This window comes from Strix aluco, chromosome Z, assembly GCF_031877795.1.
Source record: "Strix aluco isolate bStrAlu1 chromosome Z, bStrAlu1.hap1, whole genome shotgun sequence".
Lineage (NCBI taxonomy): Eukaryota > Metazoa > Chordata > Aves > Strigiformes > Strigidae > Strix > Strix aluco.
This window is the reverse complement of record NC_133971.1, coordinates 95,178,241-95,196,752: the sequence shown is the minus strand read 5'-3', so window position 1 is coordinate 95,196,752 and position 18,512 is coordinate 95,178,241. Positions and strand designations below refer to the sequence as shown.

The window sequence follows — 18,512 nt, the reverse complement described above, 5'->3', positions numbered from 1 at the left end:
AGATAAATGTAAGGTATATAGTAATTCTGTTTACCAAGATGACACTCTAAAGCAGCCCTATTCATAGTATTACACCGCAGCGTGCGAGTATGTTGTGACCCTGGGGTTATACTGTGCTTAGGAAACCAGCTATCTCCATGGGAGATTGCTAAATGTTACTATTTTTTTTATGTTTAGCCCACACTGAAACATCTTAGCGGGAGCCTAACACATCGGAAAATTTAGTCAGGATGTTGGAGACTTCAAAAAAAACCAACCCTGCATGCCTGACTCTGAAGCTGAGTATTTCTTTAATTAACATAAGTGCACTTTTCAAGGCATTATACATGACATTTTCATTGTACAAGTATTTGTGTAAACAGCTGCCCATTTCATTTCTGGCTCTAGTACGGTGACTGGCACCTGGAGATGCCATTTATTTGGGATGGCTGCAACACGGAGGCAACCAGGGAAAGGTTCGGGCTACGCCATCCATCTCGGGGGGTTCTTGGCCTGGAAATGTTTCTGAAACACTTTAAGTTTTAAAACCATCCCAAGGCAGCAGAGTCTTCCAGTTTTACCCACTGAGGGCAACTCTTTCAAAAGGCCCAACTGCTAATCAGAGGCAATTTCACTGATAAGAGACAGGAAGGCAAATAACTCTTAACAAACAGTATTTCAACAAGACTTTGTCAGGGATCACCAAGACCGAATTTATGGTAATTCAGCTCTGTTCTGCTATTAAGACATCCAAATATTATTCAATATTTGGAAAAACACAGAAATCTAAGCACTTAGGAGATGGGAGGTAGATCTCTGATGCGTTCTACGGTTTCTATGTTAAAGGGTAGGTAGGGCTTAAACCCCTAAGGATTACCCATGCTCTGTTCCAAGCCAACACACCCCCACGAATCATTTCTATCTCTAGCTTTCACTCAGCAACAGCTTAGCTTGTATTTCCCTTTAAAAAACCTCAAACGATGTGCGAGAACGTTGCTGCTTCAAGGTCATTGCTTCACTTGGTTTTAAGGTGTCAGGTTTTGACTACCTTTAAAATAAATTTAATTTTAAAAGTTAAGCTAACCTGTGTGCTTCCACTCAGTCTTCGTCTTCGATATCTTTACTGCACTCTGCTCGCACTGGACTCGCTATTGCTGTCACTCTCCACCTCCTTCCCAAATCCACCGGTGGGTTTTTTGTCTTACAGAAGCCAAGTACAAAACTGTGCCACCGAGTTTAGCTGGAAACCCTCAGTGTCAGCCAGAAAGTCAAGTACAAGGCGGGCATAACTCAACAGCTACGTCCAGATCTCATTTGGGGTTTTTTTGGGGGGCCAGACAATGGACTCTCTCTTTAACTTCCACCAGTTTCCAGTGAAGCTGGGGTTTTTTTTGGTATTATTCCATCTTTTGCAACAAACCATTATGAAATCTTGACTCAGCAGCTGTTTCTTTGAGAACTGCCTTTCTAAATGGAGGTTAAACACTCTTTAACCTTGATTTTCCTACTTTTTTAATGAGTTGGATTAAAGGCATCTGTATCAGAGGTACCAAAACCTGCATCCATACGAACCTACATATGATTTCTCACCTCTCACTTCTCTGTTTAACTTCTATTTTCCCCCAGATCTGTCCTTCAAATGTTTTAGCAACTCAAGCCTTTATCTGAAAAAACATATCCTTTTCCCACAACTGTATCTCAGGTGCCATTATATAAAATAAACATTTCAGCTTGGTCTTGTCAAGGCAAAAAAAAATCAAGTTGTCAGTGACAACAGTTCTTCATCCTCTCAGGTCTCCAGCACCTGGAAATTGGCCAAAAATTCTGTTGTCGTTTTGCTGTAAATCTCTTTCCTTTTTGTAAACTTCAGATATCCCTGCACGGCCCGGGCAGATTTGTAGACGTTGAGGGAACGCTCTCTCCTTGTAAAATGCTCACTGCAAGCCAACTACCTGAGCTGGAGGGGGAATGATGCTGCTGTTACATCGTCTGGCTCCTCTGAACCAGACACGGCCCCGCACTACCACTGTTGCTGTATTTTGCCCCAAACAGTCCAAAATACGGAGAAAATAAGTCGAGCAATATTGTCATATGAGACAGCGCAGACTGTAAGTGATATTTCCTGCCCCGTGAGTGTCCCCAGGGAGGTTCAAGCATGCAAACTAAATCACTGGGAGGTTCCAGCACACAAACTAAGTCATTGGCTCTCACAGCCAACGCAACTGTCAGGTGTATGGTGCCATCGGAAAAGCTGCTGTTGTTTCCACTCCTTAAATTAGTTACGGTGCTGAACACTTGGAAGCCTGCTCCAGAATAGAGTGGAAGATAGCAAGTTGCCTTCGGGGGGTCAGCTCCAGCTCGCTGCTGAGCTGCAGCCCTCCTAGAAACCTGGTGGAATAAGGATGCTCCAACACAGCAGAGTAGGAGCAGAGGAAGGAGAATGGCTGAAAAGAAAGGGGCAATGGGAGCTTCTGCCCAGAGCAGACACACAGACATCTGAGAGAAATGAAAGCATCCCCCTAGAACCTTGTTCAAATTCATCTGGGAAGGTAGAAATACAAGTCAGAAGAGAGAAAGGTTGAATAAAACACGTTACACAGTTCAGTATCGCTCCAGAGGCTGCTCTTCAGCCTGAGATGGGCAATGCTGTGCAGCCTCATCGCGTACTCGCACGCCCAGGTGGGAGGACAGCGGTGGGTCACACGTTGACTTCAAAGAACACCGAGGTGAGGATCCATCTCCCTGTGCATGGCCATGCACAATTTTCCTCTTTGGTCAGCAATGAGAGGAGGAAACCTCACAACCATGACCGAACCTGCTCATCTGGGATGGGAAAAGCTGCTTTTTGAAGGTACCCACCTCTGTCCGACACCGAGATGTACAATATTAGCTCTCATCGCTGAGGTTCTGCATCCATCAGCATTTAAACAAGTCAGAGCATGAGGACTTGTGTCTTCTTCCCAACTATGGTCAGCACCTGATAACGAAGCAGACGCCCGCGTTGGCCTGGTGACAGCTGAAGAGCTCAGCGAAGGCAGAGGTGTTTGCAAATTTGCTTAGGAGAAAGTATAAACTGGCAGACTTCTTGGAAAGATGCTGGGGCTTGGGGCAGAAATACAAGATTAGGTGAACAGATACCCTAATACCTGTTGCCTTTCTAGTCCTTCTGTTTCAAGTACATCCAGAGACAGCTGTCTCAACCATGGCTCAGCGTAGAAGGAAACACAACCAATATGCAGGAATAACCCTTCTTTAAATTTCAAGCATGCCTTGCCTTCTGAGATGCTTTCCATTTTTTGGACCTTAGGAAAGAGTTCCTACACCTGCTTGGTAAACACAGCCAGATGACAGAGTTTGAAAGTTGTTTTTTTTTTTCCCCCAGAAGGAGTTATTCTGATAAATGGGCTACTTCTTATTTCTTTTCTCTAGCAAAGAGCGTTACAGACCACTGCATTATTTGTTTAGGAGGCAGGTCTTTGAAAAAGATCTGAACTGCTCATCCTTTCACTGCTGCTACGCTCAGAGTTTGCAAAATAGCTTCAGAACTGAAAGCCTGGAGCCATCAAAAGCTTTAGCAGAAAAAAAAAAGAGACAAACTTGATGCCTTCTGCAGTCACAGTATGAGACGATGCGACTGTTTTGGGCCTGATATCAGGCTGGAGATGTACTGGCAGCTGCTTTCATGCAGGAAGGCATATGCAGAAAAATGAGCACAGGAAGGTTTCAAATGGGCAAAGAGCAACACGCCTGCAATAATCCAACACGGAAAATATTGAACTGCAGAAAGTCAAATTCCAGGCGTGACCAGACTGTGCTTCAAACCTTCTTACCCCGAAAGCTGAAGCAAGTGGTGCGCTGTTAACTCACGAGATGCAGAGAGCTGCGGTGCAAAATAGTAGGTGCGCCTCAAGTACCCAGTGTTCATCTCCTGTTCAGGAGAGGCAAAGTCCCCCAAGTGTCACGTGGAAACCCTTCCACGTGTCTCCAGACTGGATGCAAAACTATGCAGACCACCGTTTTCCTCAGGATTTGGAAAGAAAAGCTGTGGATGTCTGTCATGGATGGTCTTCTCCATGGGCCTTTTGTTGTCCTGGGTATGGTCACTGGTCTTGCTCCAGGCATGGGAACAGGAGACTTCCCACTGGCCTCACCATGGCAGTAAACATTAAATCTCAACTTGTAAATATCCAGTTTGCAGTTTGAGAAGAGTAACGTCATATATATATATAAAAAAATCATACCTGTATTCCATATGTAACAGTATTCCATAGCAATATATGAATTTATCTAGGTAGATTTATATGACCCATTTCACGGGAGGTATGTTTTCAGAAAACAATTGAACAAGCAAAATGTGTTGAAATTCCCTAAGATAAGGAGAAGCATTTGTTCAAAATTGTGTACGCTTCCTTTTATCAAAGTTTACAGGGGATGTTATAAAACATTTGTAGTCCAAGGGCAGAAATTGGCTTTTTTGCTCTCGCAGAGATCTAATTCCGATGGCAACACAAAACTGTTGACAAATATTGACAAAATACGGACTAAAGAATTTAATATTGTTTTATCATATGGAAACAGGGGTAAGACAAAACACAAGGAATTAATCTCTTCTTTGCCCAGTTTGCCTCTATATTAAAATCATAAATAGGGTTTTTTAGACTCCATGAAGCCTCTACAACAGCTCATCTGAAAGCATCTGGCCTTGTCCCACACACATAAAGTTTGTGACAAAAATTCTCTCTTGAGCATCTGAAAATGTAATTTTAGTCTTACTTTTAAATTACCATTTTTACTACCTTTGCATATGTCCTGCTCTACCGGTTGCACACATGCAAAATAAAAATCTGCGGAGAAGCTGACACATTTACGGGCTTGGCACCCACATCAGATTTAAGGGCTCTCTTGGGAAGTGTGTGATTTGATTCTCTAGATGCCGATGCTCCTCTCTTTGCCCTTTGGATAACGGTGTTTGCACCTTGGGAGCATTATTTGCATTTCATCACCAGGATTTCTCATTCTCTGTCAGACAGCTGCGGACCAAAGATTCCACAGGACGGGACACGACGGGCTCAACGCTGTTGTGGGCAAAACTCATGGGCAAAATGAAGTAGCAGAGGTGGGGTATCTCTTGCCTCCTTCCTCTTCCCGGTGGTAGCCCCTTCTTGCAGCGGCTGGTATCTTCTCTCTCAGCGAGTTGCAGCAACAGGGAGCATATTTGCCCTGACCAAGAAACCTCTGAAATTCTCCCTAAACTCTACTCTCCTCCTTCCTAAACTCTACTCTCCGCCTTACCTCCTTTTTTGCACCTAAGGATGGCAGCAGATGTACCGTCCCTTCTTAGCAGATCCCACACCTGGGGTCATCAAAGCTCCATCTCCTCATGCCCTGAAACCTCGGTGTCTCTGCCCAAACCCCTCGCATGTCGCACACCCTCCACCAGTGTTTTGCTGCCACGGAAGTTAATTTTGCTTCCTGAACTCGGGAGCCACGAGCCGTCCATTAGAGACAGATGACCTACCAGAGTTAATTCATGTCACTCAATAAGAATTGCATTCGTGGCAGAGATGGCCCTCAGGGCCTTGTCCAAAGCACAGAGTAATTTAAAAGGCTCCCACTGACTTCAGTCGGCATTGGTTCAGGCTGATTAAAGAATTAGATTTGATGACTTCTAAGGCAAATGAGCTTTTAGAAACTTTGTTTGTCTTAATGCTTGTGTTTAGAGTACAGTTACAGTGAGACCTGGCACCAGCCACTTATTTTTAATAGAGATGCCTAAAGATCAAGTAAATGCAAGCGAAAACCTCAGATATTGTCTTATTGGAATCCATCACTGAGATCATGTAAAAATGGAAACTGAATTCAAGATATCAACAAGACTATGGAAGATACAACAAAAGGCTGAGAATTTCTCCTTATATACTACAGTCCTAAAAAATGAAAATGCAGTGTATTTCAACTACCCAGGCAAAAAACAGTATTTACGTACTGGTGACTGGCTGTGTTTAACTCATGCCGTGCATACCTGCTGTCTGCTAAAGACACGCTAACCTCATTTCAGTTTTGTAAGTTATTTGACTCAAATCAAATGAAAAAAAGCCCTCACCATACCTGAAGCAAACGGGAATTTACAGGCTACAGCTGTAAGCCCGACACAGTCACCACCCTGGGGACCTGCTTTAGCCAGACATCACGCTGCAAGGACTTACAGGAGACTGGTTGAAATCTTCCCTGTTTTAAACTCTATATGGATTATCATTCACTAAATAGGTTGCAAACACTGTTCAGGCTCTTCAAGGATAATTAATTATTCTGGTGACGGTTCTTCTGTAGCAAGGAAAACCCTAGCGAGGGGCACAGCCCAGGAGAACACGATGCACAAAAGGAAAACGACCCAGACCTCTTTTTTTCTGTGGTACTTTGAGGAATATGTATTCACCTACCATATACAGAGCAGCTGCACTTAACCTGTCATGCTTATTTATATCTCCTCGTTAACGAACTACAGCACAAGGTGGGATAGGCAGGTCTTTGCAGAGGATCTGGTTCTTTATACCTTGTGATGGGCCTAAGCTCCCCACTCAATGGAACTTAAATGAATGTGAAGACCTAAAAATGCTTTTCTACATTTCCTTTTTTTTTTTTTTTCTTCTCCCATAAAGCGTTGCAAAAATTGTATGTAGAGCAGCCAACAAAATTTTCTGCGGCGTTACATGAAAAGAAGCAAGTAGAATCTGCTTTCACAGACAACCTGCTTCATGGGCAGAAGATGTGGAACAAATATTGAGAAAGAAGGGACCAGGTCTATAGGAGGGGTTGTCCTCCAGCGGGTTATGCCTCAGGGAGGGCTTTGCCACTGGAAAACCACAAGCAGCAAAGAAGGCAGATGCTCCACGTGCTGTGCCATGAGATCCATTAAACAGCAACACGCTCAGTGAAGAACTAAAACACAAACTACTTTCCATCTAGCTTTACTTTTTTCCTTATTTTTCAAAAATCCTGAACTTGACACTTTTTCATTCCTGCTTACCAGGGGATACCTTGTGCTGAAACCTCTCCTAGGTTTCCCAAACCTGCCTGAAAACATCTTAAATGCAAATTTAAAAAAAAAAAAAAATATACTGACTATTTACTTTCAGGATTCTTTGTAACCTAACCCCTTTACCCTTTAAGAGTAGTTTTTGACTATTCAAACCTGACATTTTCAATTTGAGTGTGCTGTGGTGCAAAAAAAATCGTACTGAGCAAACTAGCTTTTAATTTTATGATTTGTATACTTCTACTTCTTTCAGCAAATCACAGGCTGAAATCAGAGGGTGAATTTCCAAAATTGGCTGAGAGCAGGTCTCTCCAACATGCTACCTTGCTGTGAGACTGTACGTGGTACCTGGTACAATCCTAGGGAAGAAATACGCTCTGGGTTACCTCCAGGGATGCTCCAGGCTGGAGTAAAACCTATGAAAAGGCCTAGAGTTGACTTTGATCTTCTAAATAACACTTCCTTGTCTTCCCTGGGAATTATCTATTGCAAGTTAACTCCCTAAATTGGGGTATGACGGTACCTGTTAAGTCAAGCTGAGGATTTGAGGTTTACACCTCAATTTGCCTTTTAAACTAGTGGTAAGTCAGAGCTCAAATCCAAATAAACCTTGCAAGCTCAGGCCTGAATTTTCCAAACGTCACCGTGACTGTTTCCTTGGGCAGATGTCACATAAATGAACAATGCTCTCGCCGCAATTGAAAGAAATACTTAGGAATAAATAGGTCTAAAGTCAAAAAAGGAAAAAAAAATATCCTAGCAACAGACTTCACGAGTATTCGAAAGGAGATAGGAGCGGAGGAACTGTGACTAATCAGACATATATTCATATTTGGAAAATGTAATGATAATGCCTTGAAAAGTTGACTAAACTTTGCTATTATTAAACAGAAGCTGCTGGTTTGAGAGAAAAGACGATTTATGACTTCTCGCTGTGAGGCTTTTGAACTTTAATCTATAACCCACGAAAGGGTGCAAGAGGAGCCTGGAAATTATGCTGAGCTTAATTATACTTAATGTGAATTATTCAGAAGTGCAGCAGAGAGACTAAAAATTTATTTCATACAAAGAAGCTTGACATATTAATTGGTCCTTCAGAAAAGAGACAAAACAATTTCCTCTCCTGAAAATTTACATCTTCCCCATCAAAGCAGCAGCCTCAGCCGAGCAGAACTTCATTAACAAGATTAATTATCCCGCCAGCGTCTGCCTCATCAGGTGTGCAGCCCAGGTGAAAAGCACGGCCCCCTCCCCGAGGCTCCGGCAGAAAAGGCGACAGATTGAGGGCACCGTACCTTGGTCATTAGCCATTTTGTCAGGGTGCTCGACTGCAAGAAAGAGACAATGTCATTAGAGGCTGACAGCTCCGCGCAGGCAAGCCGACGCATCCTGGAGAACTGCGAGGACAAACACAGAATCATAGAAACACAGAACATCTCCGGGTGGAAGGGACCCAGAATGATCATGGAGGCCAGCTCCTTGCTCCTCGCAGACCTACCTAAAACTCAACCATACGGCTAAGACCAGACGCTCCCTGAATTCTGAACGCAGGTTGAACCATTCCTTAGAGCAGATATTTCCACCAAGTTCTTCCAAGTGTGATACCTTTACCGCAGCATTTTTTCATTCTCTTGTTCTTTTTCAATATAATCGGGGAAGTTTAATTAAGCCAGAAAGGAAAGAGACACACTACTTTAAATAATTACAGTCAAATCACCTACAAGTTGAAAGCTCAGTCTGACTTATATTATCATTGTTTCACATTTTTACAAAGGGTTTAAAACTATTTACATCTTTTTGCATAATAACCATAAAAGAGTGATCTGAAGTGCACCAGATAAGACTTCAAAATTCAATAGATATATTAAAAGCCTTCCTGCACAGTTACAACTTCTGACTATTTATGATATGGCTGAGGGAATTAAACTTTCCTCGGATTCATAACCATCATAGAGCATTAACCAGTCCTCTGCTTAATAAATTATGCAAGAATCTTAAGTACAGGAAATTGGGGGAAAAAGAAGTGATTTGGCACATGAATCTGGAAGTCAAATAACCACTGCCTCTGGGCGCAGAGCGTGCTGCTCCCCTCGCTGCTAAAATCCCTACAAAACCTCCCCTAGATCATGGCATCATGCTAGGAACAGAGGTACTGAACTAGCAGAAATTTCCATTTACATCGATGAGTTCCAAGCCTGTGGCAGAGGGGGAATAGCTCCTTTGATGACCCCCAAACCCTCAGCTCATTTCCCCCCCCCCCCCCTTTCAGAGTTTTTCACACAGATGCAAAGAAGAGGTGTATATGGAGCACATTGCCTCCAACTTTCTAGAAATCTGTCAGCCTGTGCCTCCCCACCGAGCCCTACCTTGGCCGTCGCCTTTCCCTTAGGACAAATATATTCATGAAAACGTGAAAACTTGCTCGTGACTGCAGTTACCTCCATCGATTAGATGCTGCCCTGGCACCGCTCGGCGTTGGCTGCCTTCTCCGGGCAACGGAGCCGCGCAACGTTGAAGCCCGGGTGGGCAATGTCGGGCAAGGTCATGGAGAAGGGTTCACGTTTGGTGCCGGTTATGGACCGGGATGTGTTTTTGAACCACAACGATGAGGCAGCATTAGAGGGCACTGCAGGGCTAGAAATGCTGCCCCACACCATCCTTGCCAAAAGGAGGGGTCAAGGGGGGACTGGGGGACTGTGATTTCAGGGCTCTTTTAGAAAAGGCACAGCGGCAACTTTTAATCTGGGGTCCTATCGAAAGCCCGTGAATAGTTTTCCTTGCTGATCTTAACACGATGGGAATATCTGAGAGTGCTATGAAGCAGCCCATGACGTCTTCCTCCCTCTCTCCTTTTCCACTCTTCCCTTTAAAACCACATCTGATCCGGGATTTTATTCATTATGTCTGTAGGTGCATTAACAGGCAACTTTTTCCAGTTTATACATATTGATGTAATGTTTTGTGTGATTCTGATAAGCAGAATACTACTCTTTCATTTTCTTTAATTAAAGGAGCTCAGCACTCAGGGAAGGGCTTTGTAAATGCTGGCTAAAATCCAAAATAAGTATGGCTGAGCAGAAGGAAGCATAAGCATATTTAGTAGGTGCAGTCGTGAGATTTGCTCCTTTCTGTAACAGCTGAAAAAAACAAATCACCGACCAATTATTTCAAAGACTGAGGAAATCCCCCTTCTTGTCTCTCTGTCATCGGTTCATTCATTCCCTCTTTAGCTGTCACATCTCATTGGGCAACTGCAAATTTCAGACTATTTATTTACTTCTGCAACTTCCCGAATTTCTGAAAAGGATTCATTTATATGCCATAAAAGTCATATAACATTGAGACTTGGACTTTCACTTCAGGGGCAATCTGTGATAATACACTGTGAAAGGCTGCAAAATGCACATACTATTTGGGCACTCTCTGCTTCTCTTCCAGAAACACATATACATGTGTATGTATATATAATATTACTGAAGTAGTCAGTAAGGAGTAAGAAAAATCCTAGTAACAACCTCAAATTTTGGTGTAAATTATATACCAAAAATAAAAAGCGGGATGATCGATCCCATTTTATCCTTCTACTCCACGTCCTTAAGAATGTGTGTATCAGATTCTTCACGCTTTAAGTGATAAATTTAACCAGTCAGAGCATAAAAAAAGCAGATCCTCAACTGATGGAAACTGTCGCAGATTGATTGAAGTTCACAGTGTAACGACAATTTACATAAGCTAAGGATTTCCCCATTTGCCTGTTTATTATCATCAGTGGAGCTGAGGTGGAAGAATATAAACTCACTGCTCCGTGGTAGTGTTATTTACTACTAAACATATCTCTTTCTCACAGATCACTACATTTTCATTAGGAAAGGAAAGTCACTACAAATACTCACATTGCAATTACAACACAAGTAATGGCTCGGTTTCCTTGGAGTAGCTTTATGTGCTATAATATATGAAACGAGACAGTGGGTGACTTAGTGGATCTTTGATGCTTGTTTCGTTCCTCGTGATTTAAAACTCCCTCTGATCAGGACATAGATTTGCCATCCGAGCGCGCATTACCATATGGCACATACGCATCTTCTGTTAATAATCATTAAGGGCAGGAAACCAACATTTTTGCATAATTCAGAACGCGCTCAAGACTTCAGAAAGTCTTTTCACCTCAAGTGCGGGGATAGATTTGTCAAAAAAACAGTTGAATAGTATTGAACATGACATATTTAGGGTGGATATCATTAAGTATTCATGGCAGGGTATTAGACATACTCCTCGTAGGCTATTACAAGATGTAACAAATGTATAAATTCATCTTTTTGGTATCTGTTGATGCTGTCTGATCTACAATTCATTTCCCAAATGAGTTTTATGGTACTTTGTGTAAACATTACAAAGTAGCTGATATCAAGTGCATTCATCTTTTGGTTTGGTTAGATATCTGGGTCTCTATATCTTTTCATATCTCATTAGTCTGCCGTTATTATATTTTGATGCCTTGACTCATTTTAAACTCAGCCTAATAGACTACTTCTGCTTGGCACAAATTGTGAGCATGAAATTAAGTTGGCACCATCCGCTTGATAGAGATGAAGCACCCGCAAAGTGCTATCTCTTCACATTTCATGGCGGTGGAGAATGAATAATCAGGATCTTACCAATAATTCATTCAAAGTGAAACATGACTTGGACAAGTAAGTCCTGCAAACCTGGGCAGGCGGTGATAAGCTCAGAACAAATTGATACAATTTTTCATCTTTTTTTCCTTGTGAATTCACAAAAAACTGTTGTATGAGGCTTTTCACTCCCCGCTTGAACGGTCGATAGCGTGCTTTAGGGACACCGGTATCGGGGAAGGAAAAAGGACAAGCTCTCCGCCAGCGCCGCTGAGGACGCGGGCTCATTCATCGAAAGCTTTCCTTAATGGCTGAAAATGGAGTTTCCCCTCTTGCCCTCAGAGGCAGCCAAAAAATCTCCTATTTGCATGAAGGTTTGCTAAAAGACGAACTCAAATACGAGCTCTCGCCAAACAAACAAACAAATCCCCCAACGGGAACGATGGTGTGTCACCCCTTCCCTGCAGTCGTTGCGCTTGGCTTTCGTGCAGCTCCCGTTAAATGAAGTCACTTATAACTGATTAAAAAGAGGCTTGAGCGTGAACGCTAATTCCAAGCCTCTCAGGCGCAGGTTTGAGGCTGAATTTCCCTCTAGTCGTGACTTCTCAGGCCCAGCCTGCATCCAGTTTCAATTACCTTCTGCCAAGATGTTATTTTTATATACAAATCCCTGGATTTTCTCTAGAGAAGACAGCGATAACGTGCTCTCTCATATGCCATGCTTCTTCCCTGGAATAGGTTCGCTGTTTATGTCATTTGAGTTTTTCATTAATTACACGTCTCTTTTAAAAGTAATTTCATATCTTTGTGCAAATGAATGAGTGACAGTTAAAATATAAGGAGCAGAGGTGCAGCAAGCACCCTGCTTCCCACTCACGGTCGTATTGCTTATAACTTCATAACTAATAATTTCTGGGTAGATTGTGTCAGGGCTTCACACAGACAGGCAGCAGGGAAGAGAGAAGAGGAATATCTCTCCACATTAATTTGGAATTGAGTCTGATACAAGGGCAATCCTTCGCTCACGTAAACACATCGGTGCTGAAATACCAGCCAAAAAATAATGGGTGCCCCTGTTTTGCCTGCTCCTTCTCCCTTGGTCACTGAGGGAGAGGGATCAGGTATTAATGAGTCTGTTAATAAGAGGTACTGAAAAATACCTGGAACAACTTTCCCCACGCAAAGTCAAGTTGCATCTCAGCCTGCTGAGGTTTTTAATTGTAATTTTGCATGCCTACTCTGTTGATAGGAGTGAGTCACTACAGGTTCCTATAGTCACCAGAGGATCCAAAATGAAAAGGGACCTCCCTAGAGAAATCCAGTCAGATCCAATTAGCCTTATTATTGATAGCAGAAAGTTAGGTGGTGTCAGAGCGCTTTCCCCCAGCTGATTGAATTTTAAAATACGGTTACTGCCTCATTATGTGCTTTACTTTTGTCAACTACTCTACGTAGCATTTTGCTTTTATCTCTCAATAATAGTTTCAAGTAGTAGGATCTCTTCTGGCTGACACGGAATTAATTGCAAAGCTCCCACAGAGGCATAAGAAAATTCTATGTATCATCAGTATCCAGAGCACACAAATCCAAACCTTTCAGCGTCCGGAAGAAAATAGGATCGGAGAGGGGCCCCACTCCCTTGGCGTTGCGAGCTTGGATTCTGAAGTAGTAGACGGTGTCCAGGTTGAGGTCCATGATCTGGTGGGTGAGCCGGTCACCGCTGATGGACTCCATAACCCAGTCATCAATGGGAGCGTTCTTGTCCAAAGTATAGAAGAGGATGTAAGCTGAATAAACACAGTCTCTCAGTTAGTACTTCAACCAAATTTTAACGTGCTTCTGTTACGAAATACAGGTAAAATTCTGGTGTCTTAAAAATTAGGATTTTCTTTTTAAAAGCAGGGACGGCGGGTCTCCAATCAAAATCGTGTTGAGGAATGTTATGACAAACATTTTTGTCTATTTTCAGGACGAACCCACAATTACAGTCTTCACTGTAAGAAATACAGATTTAACAAATATAAAAATAGGTAGCAGGCATTAAAAGGCTGCTACAAGTGTGTTTCTCAAATTCAGGTGTGCGCCATTCAGTCTGATAGCTGCCATAAACCATACGATATAAGTCCTTAGTGTTTCAGGGCTGAAATAAAACTAAATGGTATTAATGACACACATCTGGCTGCTTATGGGAAGCCATGCAATATTGCTTGGCATCTACAGGGGAAAGTATTTTGGGGAAAAGAATGAAGAATTAAAAATTTTGGTAACGCAGAGTACTATGGTAACTACTTAACACTGAATAAAACTTAAAAGTTTTAGAACTTAGAGACTGAGGTACCTGTGTTAGAAAGCGATAACTGTAGGAAGTATTTTGCCAGCAAATGAAATTTTGGGAAGATGGAAAAAAGTCTGTGAGCAAGGCTGAGAGGTATAGCACACCCTGCAACAGGACTCTCTGCCTAACCTTGAAAATATCTAATTTTTTCCCTGAAAACCTGACTCTAAGTCTGGTCTTCAGTGTTGTGCTGTAGGAGGGAGCTACTGGCACAGGGAGAGCCCGAGTGGGTCTTCTGGGTTTCATCTTTGTGCCTGGATCCAAAATTACTCCAAAGCTGGTGTAAGGCTTATTATTGCTCTTTCTCTATTCTTTTCTGCAATAAAGATGCTTTTCAAAACTCATTCTGCGTGAATGCTCACACTGGTCATAGACAGGCAGTGTTAGGATGGAAGCGATACATTTTTGTGGGCATTTTTTTTTTTTTCTTGTTTTATCGTACAGAATTTTATTTAGAGGCTTGTAGTTTGGTGTTATTAAAACAGTTTCTCTGACCTTGACATTTGAATTAATATATATAAAGTAATGAAAATATATATAGTTTCTCAAATGAACAGAAATACACCCGCTCAAGCATTTGTAGGGATGAAGATTCGGTTGTTAGGGACATTTCTACTCCCCACAATCCTCTGCTTGATACCTCTAAGAAACATTTGACCACATATGCAGTAAAAAAATCCCTATGAGAGTATTTCTTCAACCAAGTGCTACGAGAAAGAAGTTTGTGCATGGATGGCAGGGGACCTAGTCTGCTCTCAGGTCTGAATGCTGCTGTCGATGGAAAAACTCCATAAAAGTTGCTACCACGGAGTCATTTCGTGTCTTGGAAGTCAGGAAAGCTTTTATTTTATTTTCTCTTTTAGTCGCTGGGGCATCAGGACCATTAGCACTCATTTCAGTGTGCTGTCCATCAGAATGATCGTTTCTTCTCTCTAATGGCTAAATTAGGTTAGTGTAAACAGAGCCATTTCATCAAAACATCCTCCTTTCGGCCACGGTCACGGATTGTAAAGTCCTGATGATAATGTAGAGGGAAATTATACACAGTTACGCAAGTCTAGCCTAGGAATCGTTATTGCTGGGTGATGTCCACACGGAAATATATCCTTATTTTATTGGTAACATAAAGCGGGATACTTGCCTGGTGTAACTCACACCAGCTCATCCGATGCCAGTGAAGCCCTGCTGAGTTACAACTGCTAAAATCCGACCTGGTGCTCTTCAGTGCTAACGGCTCACGTGGGACGTCATTCTGAAGCGTTCTTCCTCTTATATTGATATTTTGCAGTGCTTCAGCAGCGTGGTGCTGGGATTACCAGCAGTAATAGTGACGTACGCACACTTTCTCCCACCCAAAAATATGTTGTAGAACTGGTCTAACCCAACTGTTTGTAGCAATGTGACCGTGATGAGCACGTTTTTGAAGATAAGGAATACTTCTCCTAATAATTATATGCCTCTGAGATGTCTGTTAGCAGCCTAAGATGATAATTTAAATGCAAAATCTCAGATAGAACTCTACTACATTTTTCAAACTAAATTAACATTGAAGGTTTGTAACAGAATTCTTAACTAGGCACTGAGGTTATATACAGTATTTTGGAAAAAAAAAAAATCTGGTATTGTGAAGCATTCATTAAGATCAGTTCTTGTCAGTCAATATTAGGGGTTTGCCCTGATCATCGCCTTAAATTGTTATTGTAAAATTAACCATCTACCAATAAATTCTCCCATGATGTGCTCCACTGAGCAACGTATCATTATGTATATTATGTATTGCATTATTGCCAAACAAAGTACTTATTATAGTCATTTCTAATTATCACTGAGCAGCACGTACCGCAAAACATTCACTTCAAGTGCGGCATTTTTTAAGTTATATTACTGCTCTTAGCATTTAAAAGTAAAGGATTTACACCCCCTGTAAGAGTTCTAGCTCTTGCAGGATTCCTAACATTGCCTTGAATCCTAGACCAAGTTGGCTGGTGAAAGTAAGCGAAAGTAAAGTAACGTTAGATCAAATAGCACCCAAGAAAAAAAAAAAAAACCAAAACAAGAGATAGAGGGTGAAAGCAGCAAATGATCAGTAAATAAATGGAGAATGCAGGATAATGTCAATGTTTACCAGTAATTTTTCCATTGGCTTCCAACGGCGGCTGCCAGCTGACAATGACGGCCCGGGGCTTCCCTTCCCGTGTAATGACCGTCAAATCCTTGGGAGCAGAGGTTGGAGCTGAAAATAATGAAAATAATGGAAAACAGAAGTTATCCACCTTCTTTTAAATTCCTTATACTCCGTAGCAGGCATGAACTACTCTGTAGGCGTTCACCGCTTTCTTACACCCCTTCGAACGCGAGCGTCCTTAGCTGTATTTCAAACACGTAACAGATGATTTGTCTAGAAGTGATATTTTAACAGTGAAATTGTAGAACACACTGTGTGTGGATACGTTAGGATTTGGTAGACAGTTCTTATCCTCCTACTGTACAGCTGAACAACCGCCGAGGCATCCAAGAACATCCAATATATTCCGGGCGCCCTATACATTTCATAACAGCAATAATACTGGGGCTTCTCTATTAGGAACGTTTGTAGGCATGTACCAGTATAAAAGAAATATAATTGTGTATATTCATTAAATATATGCTCAGCTTGGGATGTATTATGATAGAAAATTCTCAGCTTTTCTACTCCCACTGCCTTAAGGATGGAAGGTTGGATCTCAGCCTGCTTTGCGCCCTGCTTTACTAATGCTGGCCACGAGGCCTTGCACAGTGTCTCAGCTATTTTTAAATCGTACCATAAGACTCCAGAGGAGGAGGGAAAACCAGGCAATTATTAAAAAATAGTTAAGAGAGAGGAGTAATACATTGGCGCTGAGCTCATTGTTCATTTACTTCGTTTTGGTACAGGCTGTAGATGACTTGGAGCGTATCGATAGCATAACAGCATGGAGAACAGAGCGTACGGGCATCCCATCATCCGTGTCCTACCCATATGGCCACTAAATAACTTTCTTGAAGGTTCAAAGAAGTGCTCCAAAGTCTCACTTTACGAGGTAAAGCTTTAAAAATCTGTTGGATCGTGCTGAGCTAAACCAGCCCTATCTAAAGCACAGACACAAATCTTCAGGGTGAGGAACATTCAACATGATCTTAAACAACATGAAGAAAGGGAAGAGCCAGCTGCCATACAGGTTCTGCTCACAAGGAATTGATCCCTTTGTGTGGGGATTCGGAAGGAGTCCCTGCACCTTTGAAATAACACCGAGCAGATGGTCTCATGGTATTCGCATCAGTTGAACTTTTCAAAAGCGGGATCCAGAAAGCAACCACGAAATCTGCACACAGACAACAAAAGTTTCCGTTACCGTTGTTACATTCCTAAGTAGGTGACCACTCGCCAGCTCATGCTCTTTGTGGTAGATTTATGGTGGATTATTTCTTTGCTACATTTGCAGGAACAACACGTTCAGTCTGATATGTCCAGAGCCAGCACCACCAGGACTCACAGTGTTTCACTTCAGTCTTCTTTAGTCTTTAGTTCACATTAGCTGCTCCTGCCGGAAGCATCTTTCTTAGCCTAGAGTAGGCAAGCCACCACACAAGCTCCCAGATCTTTGAGAAGTCTCTTAATCTTCAGCAATGCCCAGCACGACGTGAGCCCCCACGTTGACATTGTTATTGTCATTATTGCTTATTCTTATTATTTCTCAAGAGTCTTGTGTGGCATTTAGAAGGTACTCAGCTTGTAGCCAACTTGGGACACTGGCCCATCAGTTTAAAAAACAGTCTACTAGAACAAACATCTTGGGCTGCCTTGCTGTTTCAGGGAACTGCAAGTGATAACCCTTTTTGTAAACGAATCACACTTGATTTTAAAAGTAGCATTTCCCCTCTCTTTACTTTGGCTGAGCCTATCTTGTAATTATTCTCCAACTTCACATAAACGACTGTATTTCCACCAAAGTGCGCCCACCTCTCTGTCTGCAAACAGCATCTTTATCTTCAACGCTATTTTCTGTTCTCTGATATTAACCCTTTTGCCATGTTTTCATGACCTAACCCTTTCCCTTCTGAGACTTTCTATCTTTTGTGAGGTTAAACTAGTAAGGCTGGTAAGCCCCCTCATGTAACATAGGCTTTCCACGCTGGTGACTGTCACATGAGTCCCGCTGAGCGGCTGAAGTTGAGCTCCGCTTTCAGCAGATTGTGAACAGAAGATACTATGCGAAAAAGCAAAGCTTTAGATGTTTCCCTTAGCGCTCATTAACACCCCTCATATCAGCAAGACTTGTGTAGGCAGATCTGGGGATGGAACTTGGCTCTGAAAGTTGCTTTTGAATTATGGGCATAACAACTCTCCCTAGCCATGGTAGTAATCTCCAGTGAATTCTGTATCGATGCTGATATGTACGTTCTTTAATATCATTACGGGAAATTCAACATGCGGAATGGGTACAAAATAGGCAATAAAGATCAGCAGTGCACGATGCCCTTAATTAACAGAGCTGCTCCATCAAGCTCAGATAATTGCATTGCAATC

The 18,512-nt window shown here is 42.2% G+C and overlaps 1 protein-coding gene across 1 annotated transcript in view; it reads right to left on the bottom strand.

Moving 5' to 3' along the window:
- The window catches only part of LOC141918062 (netrin receptor DCC), a 629,575-nt gene that overhangs the window by 45,036 nt on the left and 566,027 nt on the right, over positions 1–18,512 (bottom strand). The window contains exons 19-21 of the mRNA XM_074812087.1: positions 16,092–16,199; positions 13,224–13,418; positions 8,311–8,343 (exon numbers count right to left, since the gene is read on the bottom strand). Coding sequence (XP_074668188.1) covers positions 8,311–8,343; positions 13,224–13,418; positions 16,092–16,199 — 336 coding nt within the window. The remainder of the gene's footprint in view (positions 1–8,310; positions 8,344–13,223; positions 13,419–16,091; positions 16,200–18,512) is intronic.